The 17,414-nt window shown below is 44.2% G+C and overlaps 1 protein-coding gene across 1 annotated transcript in view; it reads right to left on the reverse strand.

The window, feature by feature from the left end:
- Positions 1–1,622: 1,622 nt before the first annotated feature.
- Positions 1,623–17,414, reverse strand: part of Fam3b (family with sequence similarity 3, member B) — a 33,972-nt gene continuing 18,180 nt past the window's right edge. The window contains exons 3-8 of the mRNA NM_020622.3: positions 12,445–12,568; positions 9,007–9,065; positions 7,038–7,088; positions 6,393–6,480; positions 5,906–6,038; positions 1,623–1,881 (exon numbers count right to left, since the gene is read on the reverse strand). Of these exons, the coding sequence (NP_065647.1) occupies positions 1,792–1,881; positions 5,906–6,038; positions 6,393–6,480; positions 7,038–7,088; positions 9,007–9,065; positions 12,445–12,568 (545 nt within the window). The 3' untranslated portion in view covers positions 1,623–1,791. The remainder of the gene's footprint in view (positions 1,882–5,905; positions 6,039–6,392; positions 6,481–7,037; positions 7,089–9,006; positions 9,066–12,444; positions 12,569–17,414) is intronic.

Here is a 17,414-nt window from a genome sequence, read left to right on the forward strand (position 1 = left end):
GCAGCAGAGCCACGTCCTAACTAATTAAGTCTACTGTAGTCCTACTTGCAGGAAGACCACATTCTGAGGCACTGAGCATCAGGACTTCAGCATAGGAATTTGGGGAAAGCAATGGAGCCTATAGTCAAGCCTGGGTCAGGATCCTACCTGTGATCTGCAAGAAACAAGGTAGAGACTGAGGAGCCTGTGCTCTGAAACTCTTGTGTTTTCCTGGGCCAGAGGACTGCTTGATGTGCAGTGGTTGTTGTAGTTCCTAAATACTCATTAGCCACTGTGCTAACAGACTCTCATCTCCCTGCCATGACCATGCATCTTACTGTGTCCTTGCAGAGAGCTGGTGTATCCTATGTGGAACTCTCCAGGTAAGTCTTGGGGGGAGGGGAGGATAGGGAGTGAGCACGGTGGGTGGCAACACATGTCCAGGCAGGAGCAGGGCAGAAAGCTTCTGAATTTCTGCTCTCTCCAATGTCTTCATTGGATAGGAAGAGTCCAGGAAGCTGGATACTGGTATCCCATGCATCACAGGGAGTAATCAATGCACCTGTTTGCCAAGAGCTTAGAATAGATTGATGTATCAAGTATGCAGGGATTCAGTGCACCAGATATTCTCAATTCTATGTATTGCCTCTCATTCTCTCTCTCTCTCTCTCTCTCTCTCTCTCTCTCTCTCTCTCTGTGTGTGTGTGTATGTGTGTGTATGTGTGTGCATGTGTGTGTATGCATGTGTGTTCCTGTGCATGGTGAGTGTGCGTGTATGCATGTATATACTGTAGCGTGGCCAAGGTTGAAGTCAGATATCTTTCCAACACTCTTGGCCCAATTTACTCATTTGGGTATGTGGTTATGCTTGTGTATAGATATGTGTATATAGGTATATGCATCTATATGTACATGTGTGGAGGTCAGAAGTTAGTGCCTTCCTCTATAACTCTCCATTTTAATTTTTGAGAAAGGATCTTACACTGGCCCAAAGCTCCCCATTTCAGTTAGGCTGGCTGGCCATCATGCCTTTGATCTCTGCCTGCTCACCAGCACTGGGATTACACGTGCCACCATAACTGGCTTGTACAAGGCCCTAGGAATCTGAACTCAGGTTGTGCTGATACAGAAAGCAATTTTCTGACTCAGCCACCTGCCCAGCCCTATATACTTCATTTTTTTGAGATAGGGTTTCTTACTGAAACTAAAGCTTGCTTCTAGAACTCACTGGCCTGTGATCTCCTGGGAGCAGATTGTGGCTAAGCCACAGTGCCAGCCTCCCTCCTTGTGAACCAGAGCCTTGCACAGAGGCAGAGCTGATAGCAAATAAACCTACACCCTACAGGGAAGTTTAAGAGCCAAACGTGAGGTGATCAAGGATTATGGCTAAGGCCTCATTCATTCCCCAGAAGATATTTGGCAGGAACAAGTGTATTCCAAGTGACAGTGGGATAAGAGCACACTCTGAAGAGCTGTAGGGACCACACCGTGGCCTGACATAGACATGGGACTCGTCATTCTCAGCAGCCAGCAAGCGGTTTTGCTCCTTTCCAGCCTCCATCCATCCCCACCCCTTCAAATGTCTCCCTTCTGCGAGTTGTCCTGGCTTGAAAATTCCTTCACCGTACAGCGGCAGTGCGATACCATCAGCTGCTTAGGATCCGTGTGATTAACAGTGTCTTAGTGGTTTACAACAAACTGCCAAATCCCCGTCAACACTTTCCTTCACAGCTGGACTTCAAAGGATCAGACTCCTGTGACATTCAGCTGAGTATATCTGTACAAAACGTGTTTATTGAGGTCCAAGCACCGTTATCTCAGCCCTTTGGGTATGCATCCTTCGATCTGGATCTCCGCTGGCCAGCCTGCATATCTGTTCCTGGATTGATCTGAGTGGTTGATCTAGGTGAGGGAGAGAAAAGTGTGTCATTTATTCACTAAGCTCATCGCTGGATCTGTGTCTGCTGTGAGCAAAGTCATATGAACAGACGTCTCAGAGTGGCAGTTTCTCCAGCCCAGGTTAAAATTCTTCTCAACACCTCTCTTCCTTCTTCTACGTGTTCTTTCTGTCATCCCTTATTTCTGCTTCCTTCCTCTCATCCCTTTCCTTTCCTTTCCTTTCCTTTCCTTTCCCCTTCCCTTCCCCTTCTCCTCCCTTCTCTTCTCCCTTCTCCCTCCTTCTCCCTTCTCCTTTCTCCCTTTTCTCCCTTCTCCCTCCTTCTCCCTTCTCCTTTCTCCCTTTTCTCCCTTCTCCCTCCTTCTCCCTTCTCCTTTCTCCCTTTTCTCCCTTCTCCCTCCCTTCTCCCTTCTCCCTTCTCCCTTTTCTCCCTTCTCTCCCTTCCCTTTCCTTTCCTTTCCTTTCCTTTCCTTTCCTTTCCTTTCCTTTCCTTTCCTTTCCTTTCCTTTCCTTTCCTTTCCTTTCCTTTCCTTTCCTTCCTATCTCATCTTCAGCTTCTTTGGTTGAAGATGGCCCTATTTTGTAGTCTAGGCTACCCTGGGACTCACAGTGAATCCTCTGGTATCAGCCTTACAAGTACTGAGATTATAGACCTGAACTACTATACCCAGCCTCAATGTATCTCTCAATAGTATTTATTTTAATATTTTTGGAAGATTTATTTTTTAATGTATACAAGTACACTGTAGCTGTCTTCAGACACACCAGATCCCATTACAGATGGTTGTGAGCTACCATGTGGTTGCTGGGAATTGAACTCAGGACCTCTGGGAGAGCAATCTGTGCTCTTAACTGCTGGGCTATCTCTCCAGCCCTCAATAGAATTTAATAGCAGCTCTGGAACTTTCCCAAAGGATTGGGGCTCTTCTGCAGTCTACAGTGTGGCTTAGTAGAGAAGCAAAGAGCCTTTGAGAAGCAGCTAATGTGATATGCGCTCACCTCCAAAGTCTATTTAATTTGACCCACTCGAATGTGCATACGAAGAGCACTGCCGTGGGAACAGCATATGATCTAGCTCTTGCCTGTGGGAACAGCACTCCACACATGGGAGTTTTCAGAGCATCTTCAAATTAGTACTTGACACTCAGCAAACATGTTTGCACTGGAGTGGGCATCACGTCTATCTAATTTCAATTCTTTCACAGGCAATGGAGCAGCCCAACATAGTGCCTTTTCTGACACTACAGCTTCACTGAGAGGTAATTCACACACCATGAAACTCTACAGACAACCCATTTTTAGCACATTTCCCAGTACATAAATAAGACGTTGTCCTCACTGAATGAGGAGTCACACACTCTACAGCAGACTTTCCCCACCCCAAGCGGCCACTAACCTACTTCCCAACCCTTTGGATTTGTTCCTTCTTGAAAATTTGAATAACAATGGAATCAACCTTATGTAACTTCTGCTTTTGCTTTTTATCATTCTGCATAACATTTTCCATAATTTCCCCATGCAATCACTAATGTCATGGTTTCATTTCTGTACATGGCTAAAGAGTTCCCTTCCACAGTTACCCTATGTTAACAATTGCCCTCTTGCTGGAAGACGCTGCTGTGTAAATCTGTGCCCCCAGTTCTTGAGTGAAGGCTTGCCTACAAGGAAGTTTGCTGGGCTAAGAGTAACTGTCTCCTTCATTTTGAAGAAACTGCCAGAATGTTCCTCAAGGAGTCTACCTCATTCTACACTTCTCTCAGCCATGTGAGAATTCTACTTTTTCTAGACCTGTTACAAGTTATGATTACAACAACCACAGTGAAGCTCCATCTCACTGTGATCTGAGCTGGTTCTATTCTGATGACTCAGGCTACTAAGTTTATTATAATAGTAAGCCACAAGTTTATCAGTTAATATACACATCTTCTTTGAAGAAGTATCTGTTCAGAGGTTTTTGGCCATTTTTCAACTGGATTATCTTTTTAATCGAGTTGTAAGAGTTATTTATATATTTTGGACATGAGTCTGATATTTGCAAATATTTTCTCCTACAGTTACTCCGTGGTTTTCTTCTCACTTTGTTGTTGTTGTTTGAGGATCTCAAGTAGCCCAAACTGGCCTTGAACTCAAAGGTAGCCAAGGATGGTCTTGAATTCCTGATTGTCCTACCTCCACATCCTGAGCACTGAAATGGCAGGCATGTGCCACCATGCTTTGCTTCTTTCTTTGTTCCTGTGTCCTTGGGAACAGAATACTGTGGGATTTTGAAGCTGAACATTTTATTTTTCTTTTGCTATTACTCTGCACACTTCCAGGAGCTCCTGCCTAGCCCAGGATGGCAGAGATTTCTGCCTGTTTTGCCACCCTGTGGAGAGAGCTTGACAGTTTATCTCTGCCACATTTAGGTGTTTGGTCCATTCTGCACTGTTGTATATGGTGTGTGGCAGGGATCCAAATCCATTTTTTCCCTATGTGCTATGTGGTTTTCCCTGTACACTTTATTAAAGAAACTACTCACCCCTGAAGAGATGGTCTTTGTTCATTCAGTCAGAGAAAGCATCTCATCAGGTATGAGGTATGAGACCCTCAAAGTCTCTGGAACCCTAGCTCCACTCACCCATCTATGCCTATTCTCACAGGGTGCTGTGCTGTGCTGATGACCGAATCTTTGGAGTAGGCTTTGAAATTAGGAGGCTTAAGGCTTCTCCCTTAAACCTGCTTTGTTGTGATTTTATCGCTTTCCCACTGAAAGGTGAAATAGCTTGCCTAAGGCCACACAGCCTAAGGAGATGTCTACCTGTGGTATGGATCATTTAGGGTGAAGGGAACCCTGAGTTCACCTCCAGAGTGTGCCCCAGAAACCAATGAAAGTGGGGTGCCTCCCCACTACACAGCTGCTGGAACCAAAGGACAGACTGACAGGAAAGCTGAAGCTTGTTCAAAACTACATGTGTCCCCACTAAGTAAGCCCTGAGGCCCTGTCCCCTTGACTCATGCCTATCTCCCCTCAACACCCATGGGTCAAGGGCACCAACAAGCACAGCCTCCTTCCTTTGAAGGTGACCATGCGGCCTCCACTGCCCACAGCACACAGCAGGATGAGAAGTGCCTTCTCTGCAGGGCTGGCTTCCTATGTGCAAGCTAAGTGGACACCGTGGTGAAAACATGTTTTGACTGGAGCATGCCAACATGACCATGACCTCCAGATTCCTCAGTTTCAGATCTGAGGGCATCCCAAAAGATCCAAGACCTCTGGATCTAGTAACAGTGACCTGGGTATTGTGCCTCCTCCCACACCAATAAGAGGAGGGCCGGCTGCTCCTGGTTGCCACTGTCTTCTTTAAACTATTGTTCTAGACAGTGGGAGCAGAGTCTCAAGTGGAATCATATGTGACTTAGTGTAACCCTGGACAAAGGTCAAGCTCTGCCCTCTTGGAATTCTAGCTAAGTAGAAAGATGGCCTCATCAGAATTATGGCCTTGGCTTTGCAGCCAATCTCTTTCTCTTTAGACCTATGTATGTTGGTCAAAAGGGTTGGGTAATAGTCTCCAAAGGCATGGACCTCACATAGTCATGTAACACCACCCATCAGCTGGGATGCTCACAGGAGACATGGTGATAAGTCAAATTTCACTCACTTCCCTTTGATCTTTGATAAGCGGAGGCATCAAGTCACTGTGACTCCTCCAAGAATGGCAATCAGCCAAAGCAGCTCTGTCCAGTTCATATTTGGTACTTACCATATTGGAAGTGGTTCATAGAGAACCACTTCAGGCAGTCCCCTCTCTGTGTGATTGCTACCCCCAGACGAGGAACTAAAGAAGGCTAGCCTCCTGCCCAAACAGAATAGTCACCACCAGTGACTGGAACCACTCCGAGGATCCCATTTGCAGTCTGTAGTGAGACTAAAAAAGTCTGGGATGGAACATGGACCTAATGGAAGAGGCTGACCAGTGCTCTGTGTGGGTGACTACCTACAGAACCTTTACACACCATGGCCCCATCTGAGGATTAAGAAAAGTCACTCACTTTTTCTCTCTCGATTTCTGAAGGGAGCTCAAAGCCCTTTGCTGCAACAAACACCCAGCTTGATCTGAACTTCATGTTCTTGATTTCTTTGCTTCCAAGGGCTTCTATGGCATCCTTTGCTTGAGCCTTCAGTCTGGGCAAAGGAGAAAGCATGAGAAGGCCTCCTGTGGAAATGTGGGGTGTGTGCGTGAGTGTGTGCATGAATGTATGTGTGTGCATGCGCGTGCATGCGTGCACGGTCACTTTGTGTATAAGCACATAAATGTGTGTGTATAGCATGTGTATGCATGTGTGTGTGCATGAATAAAAATATACCCTGGTGCAGAGATGGGAGTGATTCCTGGCATTTGCCATGACCATTTTTCCCTTCCCTTGTAGAAGTATCGCACTCCCTGGACTCTCTAGGAGTTGCTAAATCCAGGGGTCTTTGTCATCTCCCTGGCTGCCTGCACTTGTCACATGGGGAAAACTACACACACACACTTACTTGGAACTTCCATCATCATGAGTCACCATGAACAGCAGGGATTTTGAAGGAGTGCTCTGAATGAACTTGGCCATTGGCCCGGAGTTATCTGTAGGGTCAAGGCCAGACAGTAGTTCAGAGTCCTCTCGGTGAGTGAGGCTGCTACCCTGGTTGTAGGCTTCCTTCCCACTCTGCTGTCACCTACTCTCTGAATGTCTTGCTCCCTAGACTGGTCCCAGGGTTTCAAGGGGTGCACTGGCTACTTCCTCAGGAGTGATGTCAGGGGGTTCCATGGGAAGCTATCTTAGAGAAGCCTTGGGAACATGGACAACTTGAAGCAGGTACTCAGGGTACAACAAACATAAGTCCAAAGATGGAAACAAGGTAAGCCATGCAAAGTGGAAAGCCCTAAGTAAATTAAAATAAATGAAACCTTGCTGGAGTTAGCCACACCTGGCACCAACCCAGCTTCTGCAAGCACCCAATGAACACCTCTGCCATCAGGGACAATAGGTCAGCCCCAAGGCTCAGAATTGTGACAGACCCTGTACTCAATAAACACAAGTCAAAGGAACTCTCTGCTTCTTCATCGAGCCATGCTTCTGTTTCCTCCCATGGAGTCTACACAGTTTAGTCTTCATTTTAATCAGAAGAATTTTTTCTTACCACCTTCATACATATCAAAGTACTTTGTCGCTATCACTTTTCCTGTCTCATCTGAAAAGAAAAGAAAAGGCCTTTTAAGAGAAAGCTCCAGAGACCCATTGTACACTGGTAGTCCTAGTACCCTTTTTGGTCACATTACCTCTAAGTGACTCTGGAGGAAATAGGACTGGAGAGGTCCCTAGCCTGAAGAGGGGCTGTGTGGTGGGATTATTCTTCTAAATCCTGGACAGAGTGACTCCATCTTGTGGTCATCTATGTGCCAATCTGCAGCAAAACAGGCTGTCCTTCCCCATGGGCTCCAAGCCATCTCGCCCATGGTTAGACAGTGTTTGCTGAAACCAGAACCCCTGATAAGAGCAAGGTTGGAACACACAGAAACAGGGAACTTGAGCTTGGTTTTTTGCACCCCACATAGTGTGAGCCTGCAGTCACCTCTGCCTCTTCAACACTAGATAGTGGGCTGAACTAGGTTTGCTTAACTGTTGGAGTCTAGGAGCCTACAAAATAGGACCTTGGTGGGCAGAGAGTGGGTGGTGGCTGTGGCAAGACTCTGTAAGCTATCCAGGCTCTATTTAACAACCTGAATGAATTAATTTATGTCAGCTAGCTAGACTTACTGGACTCCTTTTCTGTCCCATCTGCTCCTTCCTAATATGAGTTGATTAGAAGTTCCTTCTACTTCTCCCAGGGAGGTCATGCAGCAATAGGCTGGTCTCCAGGAGTACCTGGTCACTTTTCTAGGACTCTCTGAACTTGGTTAATTACTGGATGTTAATAGTCCTCTCCTTTCCTCAGAGTCCCCTTCACACTAGGTGTCCAGAGAGGTTGTGTGACTGAGGGTGTTTTGTTCTGTCCCATAGCTCTGCAGTCACTGGCTCTGTAACCAGATGCTTTCTGCTTGACTCCCTGTTCTCTAGCTTTGGTTCTTACTGCAAGAGACCCTTATAAACACTAGGACCCTAGAGGAAGCCAGGGCACTTGCACAGGTTTCCATGGCCCACAGCAGCTGAACAGAACTGGTCAGCGTTGTTACCCTCTACTGGGTCCCCAGAATCCAAGAGCGAAAGAATCCAGGGTCAGGGTCTATGTGGATCTGAGCTTCACTGTGTCCCCTCAGCCTATTCTTCCTCAATTGCAAAGTCTCTTTTAGATTCAGTTTTTGGTTATTTTGTTGTTGGACCATAAATGGTTTGTAAAGTAAGACTTTTAGGCAAAAATTATGTGATTTTAGAATTCATTACAGTGTAAACCTAGATATGAGGAAACATGTTGAAAAACCACGGTCTTGGCCTGGGGAGGTCTCTCAGTGGATAAAATGCTTGCCTTGCAAGCATGAGGAACTGAGTTCAAATTCCAAGAACTCATGTAAAGCTGACACCAAAGTGTGTATCTGAAATCCCAGGGTTCCTGTGTAGATATGTGAGGTGGGGAATCATGGGCCTGCTTAGTCTCCTGTGCACAAGGGCAAAAAGAAAAAGAAAAAGAAAAAGAAAAAAGAAAAAAAAAAACAACAAAATCAAACAAAGAACCCAAAAAGATCCAAGGAGAGATCTCAAAGAAAGGGTTAGGCGAGCACCTACATCTGAGGTTGTTCTTTGAACTCCACATACACTGTGACACACATGTGTCCACACCATATGAATATGCATAAACACACAGAGAGAGCGAGGCAGTGAGAGATTTTTTTGTTTTTTGTTTTTGTTTGTTTGTTTGTTTTTTGTTTTTTTGTTTTTTTGAGACAGGGTTTCTCTGTGTAGCCTTGGCTGTCCTGGAACTCACTCTGTAGTCCAGGCTGGCCTCGAACTCAGAAATCCCCCTGCCTCTGCCTCCCAAGTGCTCGGATTACAGGCATGTACCATCATGCCCAGCTGAGAGATTTTTTTAAAAGAAGATTAGAAATATCAAGGTTTCTGTAGAAATCCTATTCCAGACTCTGAGGGAATTTCTGAGAAACACGTGTGTCACTTACAGTTGACGACAGCAATGTTTATCCCTCTTGCCACATTCCCCGTCTTCTCTCCTATTAGCCTGAAAAGTGAGTGAGAGTCAGTCAAGAAGCTCCTCCACAGACAGGATGACAGTCCTCCCTCACTAGCAACCCTCTCACCAGGCCTTCTGTGCTCAGGGTCTTGACATCCCCTCTCCTTCCTGCTGCTCCTCCACTGGTATGCAGTAGCTGGGACTGCTCCCCGACCCTGTCCTACAACACACCTGCAGGACTCAGATTCCGTTCCTGGATGCCTGGAAACTGTATTTCATCTTACAGTCTGGATCAAAGGTCAGACAGGAAGGTTCTTCACTAAGGCCCTGAGAAACCATGCCTGGACTCATAGACTTCAGGGAGGATAGCAGCTCCCTTCCAAACTGGGCTTTCTTGGGTCTCTGCCTCCTTCCCCCTCAGTCTTCACTTCCTTCCCCATTCAGGAACTGCAGGCTCTACCCGCCTCATCCTTTCACCTCCCTATCAAACCCAACTCAGATTATCTCCTTAATAAGCACTTCCTGTTGCATCACTTAACTTTTGCTTTCGTTTCTAAGATATTTTTATTTTTAATGGGTATCTAGTTTGTGCACATATGTGCAGTGCTTGAGGAGCCCACAAGATGGTATAGAATACCCTGGAGCTGAAGTTAAAGGCAGTTGTGAGCTGCCTAACATGAGTGCTAGGAAATGAATTCATATCCTCCAGAAGAGCCTTAAATGCTTCTAACCATTGAGACAGCTTACTAGCCCATTTTTGCTTGTCAGCTAGGGAAAATAAGATGGCAATATCATATATAATTTTAATTCTAGTTTTGTACCCTAAATCCAGGAAGACTATAGTATTTCCTAGAGATGATAATTGTCATCAGAGGTCATAGAAATAATGTGTGAGTGTGTGTTTAGGATATGTAAATTATATGTGCATGTATGTGGTATGTCTGTACACATACATGCACATGTGCCTAAGTATGTCGTATATGTGGTATGTATACAAGATTTACGTGTGCATAGTTTTGCACGTATGCACACATGTATTGTGTTTGTATTTGCACATGTGTAGGTGTGTACATGTATATAAACATGTTTGAACATGTGTTGTATGTTCACAATTACGTGCATATTATTGACCTTTGCTGAGATTGGCATCAAGGAATCTGTAGTATCATAAAGAGAATCTGAAGTTTGTCCTTCATGTCAAAGCTATAAGGTGGGCAACAGGTGCTTTAATATTCTGCCTCTGACATGTTTAACTGAAAGCCTCCAGGAACCTCAGGGCCTAGTGCTTTCTGAGTGTTAAAGAATAGTCCATACGTGCCCAAAAGAGGCAAGGAAGAACTTCCATTCTCGGTAGTGAAAAACTGGGTAACCCTAACCACACAAGAAGTAGTATATGAGGAGAAACACATTTTTAAGGAACTGTTAAGTTAAGAGAGAGCCCTGAAATGTAGCTAAGAACTTCCCAGGCCAACAACTGAAGACAGACATTTCAGAGGTGAACATTGCAGAGGTCTAACATTGAAGGAGACCTTTGCTCTTTTAGGATGGGAACACAGAGAAGAAAACAGTGCTTCTGAAAGCCATGGAGGCCTCAGAGACGCAAGTCTGAAGGGAAATCAAAGCCTCATCAAATCTCTTGGATTTTATTGCGCTAAGTCACAAAGAATTAAAGAAGACAAAAAACAGAATGTGTGGCCTTTAGCCCAGATTTTATTAAACTAGGCAACCCAGAAAACAGTGACATTTAATATGTGTTAATGTCACCCTGGTCTGCCAATAGCTTCGGGTCCCTGGGAACAGTACATGAGAAAAAAAAGACAGACTCACATCTTTCTGTGCTTCATCTGCGACTGGGGAATGGCCCCTGCTGGGTCCTGTGTTGGGAGCTGGGCCCCAGCTGGGTGATGGTGTACTGTAAGAGGCTGTGGAACTCCATGGAGAAGGGCAAATGCTTTTAGAGTATGTTCATTCCTCAAAGAGCAATTGCAAATGGGCAAACCTGGCTGCTGAGTGCCTCTGGCTTTCTTCTGACCATGCAATTTCTGTGTCTACTCCAGTTATTGTGAAGTCACTTGCTAGAAGGCAGGGCAAGCCATGCTCTTAGCCCTCCTGAGATATGAGACAGAATTCTACCACAAACCATCCAGTTTCTCGTATCCATTACAGTGGTGAAAAACTGATTAGTGTGTGTCTCTTGCTGCTATTTTTAAAGAAATTTTCAGATGTACTGCCTGGCACACCGTCAGAAGAAGCTTGACACACTAGGAAAGAAGTCAACAGAAGCGAGAACAAAAGGAGCCAGCAGACAACAGTGACAGACTCACGGGCTCCAACCAGCCAACTGAACTCTAAGATAACAGCACTTAATGCATTCAAAATGAAAGTTTCAATTGGAAGTCAAAACAAAACAAACAACAAAGAAAAGGCAGGCTCACTTGGAAAATAGAAATGAGTTTAAAAACTAAAATGACAAGATAATCTAAAAACGCTGGTTGATGGCTGGTTTTAAGGACAGATTAGGCGCAGTAGAAGAGACCAGTGGTGACATTAAAAAAACAGTCCTGTCCACAGTAAAGGACAGAGAGAGAAACAGGACAAATGGGAAGTGACCTGTGGGTTGTGAGGAATAGAGTTCTAAGGGTCAATGACAAGCAGGAAGTGAGCTGAGTACCAACATTCATTGCTCTCTAAGTGACAGAATGTGACCACCTCTGCAGAATCCTGCCACTATGACTTCCTACCACGATGCCCTGTACCCTCAATGAGCCAAAAAAAAAAAAAAATCCTTTCTCATTTAAGTTGCTTTTGTTCAATTATGTCACCATAGCAATGGAAAAGAAACAGGAAAATTTTCAAACACAATTAAATACATTTGTTTAAGAAGTTTCAAAATGCCAAAATAAGATAAAACAGGGCATACCAGGGTACAAATGCTGAGATAAGAGATAAGTACAAATGCCATAAAAGTAATCTGAAAGGCACTGAGCACATCAAGACCCAAATCTGAGTTTCCACCTTGTACCTGACTAAATGTGCTCTCTCTCTCTCTAGAGAGGCACAGGCTTCTCCCGTGAAGTTGAGTATCACCGGAAACTGAGCAGAGCTGTGCTCAAATCCAGTAGGGGGCAACTTGGAGAATCCTGTGCTTCTTCTACTACGAAACTGTATTTGTAGTTAAAATCCTCTCAAAAAGAAAAGGCAAAACCTGGGTGGCTTCACTGATGAATTACATGGAGCAACTGTCAAAAGAGACTAGAAAAATCCAACCAAGGACACATAAAACCCTCAGAGACACCCATCACCCTTCCCCAGGGACCCCATCTGAGTCTTAGCCTTGCCAGAGGTTAGGAACATACAGGTACAGCCTAAGAGGGAGGAGAAGGGACACAGCCAAGCAGACACCCATCTTCTTATACACAGTACTTACACTTCATCCTCAAAGCAGATCTTGGCATACTTGTCGCGGCCACCACCACTGAGCAGCCGGTAGGCATAGGTGTCAGGAGGACATGGGGACCAATGGTCACATTTTTGTCTTTTGGGGGCTGGGGCTGTAAAAACAAAAACAGGACAATCACAGTCCCTTCCCACAGGTGACTGCTGTGTGGCCACTGGTAGTAACAGCTCTTTTCCAAGGCTAATTCCTAGTATGGTGGAGAAACTCTTATAGCAAAGTTGGCAGCTGCTTTTGGATCCTGGGAACTCTTCTCAAGACACACGCCTGATGTAACCTGATTTTGTCCTCTGGTAACAGCCTGGGATACTGAGCATGGGCGGCAATTCCAGAGGTGTTGGCATAGCAGCCCACAGCTGCTGGCTCACAACATACTGAACACGGGTGGACTCAAGCTTTCAGGTCACAGCAAACGTGAACTCCACTTCAGGTCGTATGACCCTAGAAGATATACATTGTACGTCTGCCCCACAGATGAAGACTGCATGCCTCTCTCAAGCACACAGAGCACATCTGCCATACTTGACCTTTGCTAAAGCACTGAGAAGCAACTAGAACATTCACCAACAAACATCTCATGTAAGGGAATAAAATAAAATATAACAAACTTAAGATTGAAGAATATTGAAATGATTACTTGGGCTTTAAAACGACTCAGCAGTTAAGGACACTGGCTCCTCTTGCACAGAGCCAGGGTTCAATTTCCAGCACCCACATGATGGCTCACAACCATCTGTAACTCCAGTTCCAGGGGATCCAGTGCCCTCTTCTGGCTCCACAGGCACTGTGCCCATAGGTGCACAGACATTTATACATGCAAAATACCCACATACATAAAATTTGGTTTCATTTATTTATTAGTATTATTTTTATTATTTTGTTTTATTTTTGTTTGTTTTGTTTTGTTTCTCTGAGTAGCCCTGGCTGTCCTGGATCTCACTCTGTACATCAGGCTGGTCTTAAACTCAGAGATCAGCCTACTTCTGCCTCCCGAGTGCTGGGATTAAAGTCATGAGTCTACAGTGCCTGGCTTGTTTTGTCTGTCTGTCTGTCTGTCTGTCTGTCTATAAGGGGTCTCACTATACAGTTCCGACTGTCCTGGAACTTACTACGTAGACGCAGCTGACTTCACACTCATAGAGATCTACCTGCCTCTGCCTCCTGAATTAAAGGCATTTTCCATCACACTGGCTAACAAATATTTTTTTAATCTTTTAAAATATTTTAAATGCTTTCTGACAGCATAATGGTGAAACAAGAAATGAGGAATTCCAGAAGCTAAACAACAGGGTCCTGAGCAGTCAGTGTATAAAAGGAGAAAATCTAAACTATCTTAATAGGACATTGTGCACCCTGTAGCTCAGTACTTGAGAGGCTGGGGCAAGAGAATTGTTGTGAGTTCAAAGCCAGTCTGTGCTATTTGCCACAATCCATCAATCACTACCTTGAAACAATGAAAACAAAACACAACAAAAAGATACTAAGATGCATGAAATTCAGCAAAAATAACTATAAAAGATATGTTTACAGCAATAAGCACCCACATCAGGGAAGAAGACACTCTCAGGTAGACACCCTGATGTTCTTTCTCCTCAAGTAACCATAACAAGGAGGAAAAACTAAGCCTATGAGAGGAGAGGGAGAGAAATAAGGTGGATATGAGCAGAAATGGGTTAAATAGAGAAGACAGAAAACGAATCAACAGACCAAAGACTCATTTTATGAAAAAACAGGAAAAATTAGCATACTAGATTTTAAAAAGAGAGTGAGCGAGAAGATGCAAATAAAATCATGTATGGAAGAAGAGAAATGTTGATGCCACAGGAGAGAGGCTGCTACTCAGATGAGCAATCCTCACACCACAACAGCATGACCCTAGGAGAACTCTGTACATTCTTCCAACCTACCAAGACCAAGTCATGAAGAAATAGAAAACCAAACAGACCAGTTACAACCAGAGGCTGAATAAGTAATAAAATGTCTATCATTAAACAAAAGCCCAGGACCAGGTGGCTGCACTGCTGACTTCTACCAGACATTTAAAGTTTCTTCTCAAACTCCTCAAAAAACTTTAAAGGGGGGGGGGGCTTCCAAACCATTACAGGAGGCCAGCATTACCCTGATACCGAAGCCAGACTTGGACACTGCCAGGAAATAAAATTACAAGCCAACTTTTCTGATGACCATAGACATAAACATTCTACACCAGATACCAATAGAGAAAATTCAGGAGTACACTGAAGGTCACTCATCACCACAGAGTGGGCTCTTTCCCAGTTTGCAAGGCTGGTTCACCACATACAGATCAATGAATACGAGACCATGCAGACAGAATGAAAGGAAAAGGCCTCACTGGGGTACTGATAGATAAGGAGAGGAGAAAACATGATAAAAATTAACATCTTTATGATAGAACTCTCCATAGATTAAATATAGAAGGACTCAACACAGTGAGCCCATAGAGTTGGGTTTTTTTTTCCCCTAAAACTTAAGGCACTAAGTTAAGTTAGTTAAGTTAAGTTAAGGCACTAAGTTAAGTTAGTGCCCCTAAAAGTTAAGGACACTCCATCTCACCACATCTATTAAATATACTACTAGAAGCCTCTGCCACAGCACTTATGCAAGAAAGAAAAGTGAAACAACCCTGAGATTCTACCTCACACCAGTCAGAATGGCTAAGATCAAAAATTCAGGTGACAGCAGATGCTGGTGAGGATGTGGAGAAAGAGGAACACTCCTCCATTGTTGGTGGGACATTTCAAGCTGGTACAAACACTCTGGAAATCAGTTTGGCAATTCCGCAGAAAATTGGACATAGTTCTACCTGAAGATCCAGCAATACCATTCGTGGGCATGTACCCAACATATAATCAGGACACATGTACCACTATGTTCATAGCAGCCTTATTTATAATAGCCAGAACCTGGAAAGAACCCAGATGTCCCTCAACAGAAGAATGGATACAGAAAATGTGGTACATTTACACAATGGAGAACTACTCAGCTATTAAAAACAATGAATTTATAAAATTCTTGGGCAAATGGATGGATCTGGAGGATATCATCTTGAGGGAGGTAACCCAATCACAAAAGAACCCACATGATATGCACTCACTGATAAGTGGATATTAGCCCAGAAGCTCAGAATCCTTCTTAGAAGGGGGAACAAAATACCCATGGAAGGAGTTACAGAGACAAAGTTTGGCGCAGAGACTGAAGGAACAACCATCCAGAGACTGCCCCACTTGGGGATCCATCCCATAAACAACCACCAAACCCAGACACTATTGCAGATGCCAACAAAAGCCTGCTGACTGGAGCCTGATATAGCTGTCTCCTGGGGGGCTCTGCTAGTGTCTGGCAAATACAGAAGTGGATGCTCACAATCATCCATTGGACAGAGCACAAGGTCCCCCCAATGAAGGAATTTCAGACAGTACCCAAGGAGCTGAAGGGGTTTGAAGCCCTATAGGAAGAACATCCATATGAACTAACCAGTACTCCCAGAGCTCCTTGGAATTAAACCACCAATCAAAGAAAACACATGGTGGAACTTATGGCTCTAGCTGTATGTAGCAGAGGATGGCCTAGTCGGTAATCAATGGGAGGAGAGGCCCTAGGTCCTGTGAAGGTTCTATGCCCCAGTATAGGGGAATTCCAGGACCGGGAGTAGAAGTGGGTGGGTTGGGGAGCAGGGGAAGGGGGAAGAGATAGGGGATTTTTGGAGGGGAAACTAGGAAAGGGGATAACATTTGAAATATAAATAAAGAAAATATCTAATAAAAATATTTTTAAAAAGAAAGAGAAGTGAAACATCAAAATAAGTCAGAAACTTATGTAGTCTGTTTGCTATGGGCATGATCCAATAGAGAGCACCGACTCCAGAAAAAACTGTTAAAACTGACAAATTTAATAAAGCTTCAGGACACAAAATACACACACACACACACACACACACATACACACACACACATATACACACACTCACATACACACATACACACACATGCACACACACATACACATACATATACACACACATACACACACATACACACACACACACATACACACACATACACACACACACAGAGAGCCAGTAAAATGAAAGAAAAACAAAAATTGCATGTGGGAACCACAAAAAAAAAATCCTTAAGAGCCAAAGAAATCTAGAAGTGGTATGTAAATGTATTACAAAGCTTTAGCAATCAAAACAAGTTATTGACATTAAAACAAACATATCAACCAACAGAACAGGAGAGAGAGCCCAGAAATAACCCCCCACATTCAGTCTTTCAAATTTTGGAAGAGAAGCATTGACACAAAGAGGGAAGAAAGAGATTGTTTAATAAATGGTGTTACAAACTAGAGATTCTCATACAGATGGATAAAGCCAAGTTATCTCACATCTTACACAAAAGCAGGAATTCGAAATGGATCAAAGACCTGAGTGTAAAAGCAGAAACTGTAAAACACGGGGAAACCCACAGTGGTGTTGGCCAGGCAATGACTTTTCTGAAATGACCTCAAAGGCACAGAAGCACAGACAACCGAGGGGAAGATAGTGTAAAGATGACCAACAAAGCAGAAAATAGCTCTGGGCCAGTTTTCAGATACAGGACTAAGGTCCAAAGTACATAAGGAACCCCAGCAGTTAAATGACAAGTGACATTTTAAACCTGATTTAAAAACAGGCAAAGGGGTGGCCAGGGTGGCATCTAGATCCCATTCCTGCATTTTTCCTGCATTTTTCCTGCATCTTCCTGGGTATTTCTGGAGGTGATGAAGTCAGTGTGCCAATGAAAAACTGCACTCCTGTGCTCATACACGTATACAGTAGAATACTACTCAGCCTTAAAAAACTAAGACAAATCCTGTCCCTTTGGGGGAAACGGGAGGACATCCTGCTAAATGAAATAAGCCAAGAATAGAAAGGCAAATAT

The sequence above is a fragment of the Mus musculus genome, chromosome 16 (assembly GCF_000001635.26).
Source record: "Mus musculus strain C57BL/6J chromosome 16, GRCm38.p6 C57BL/6J".
NCBI lineage: Eukaryota > Metazoa > Chordata > Mammalia > Rodentia > Muridae > Mus > Mus musculus.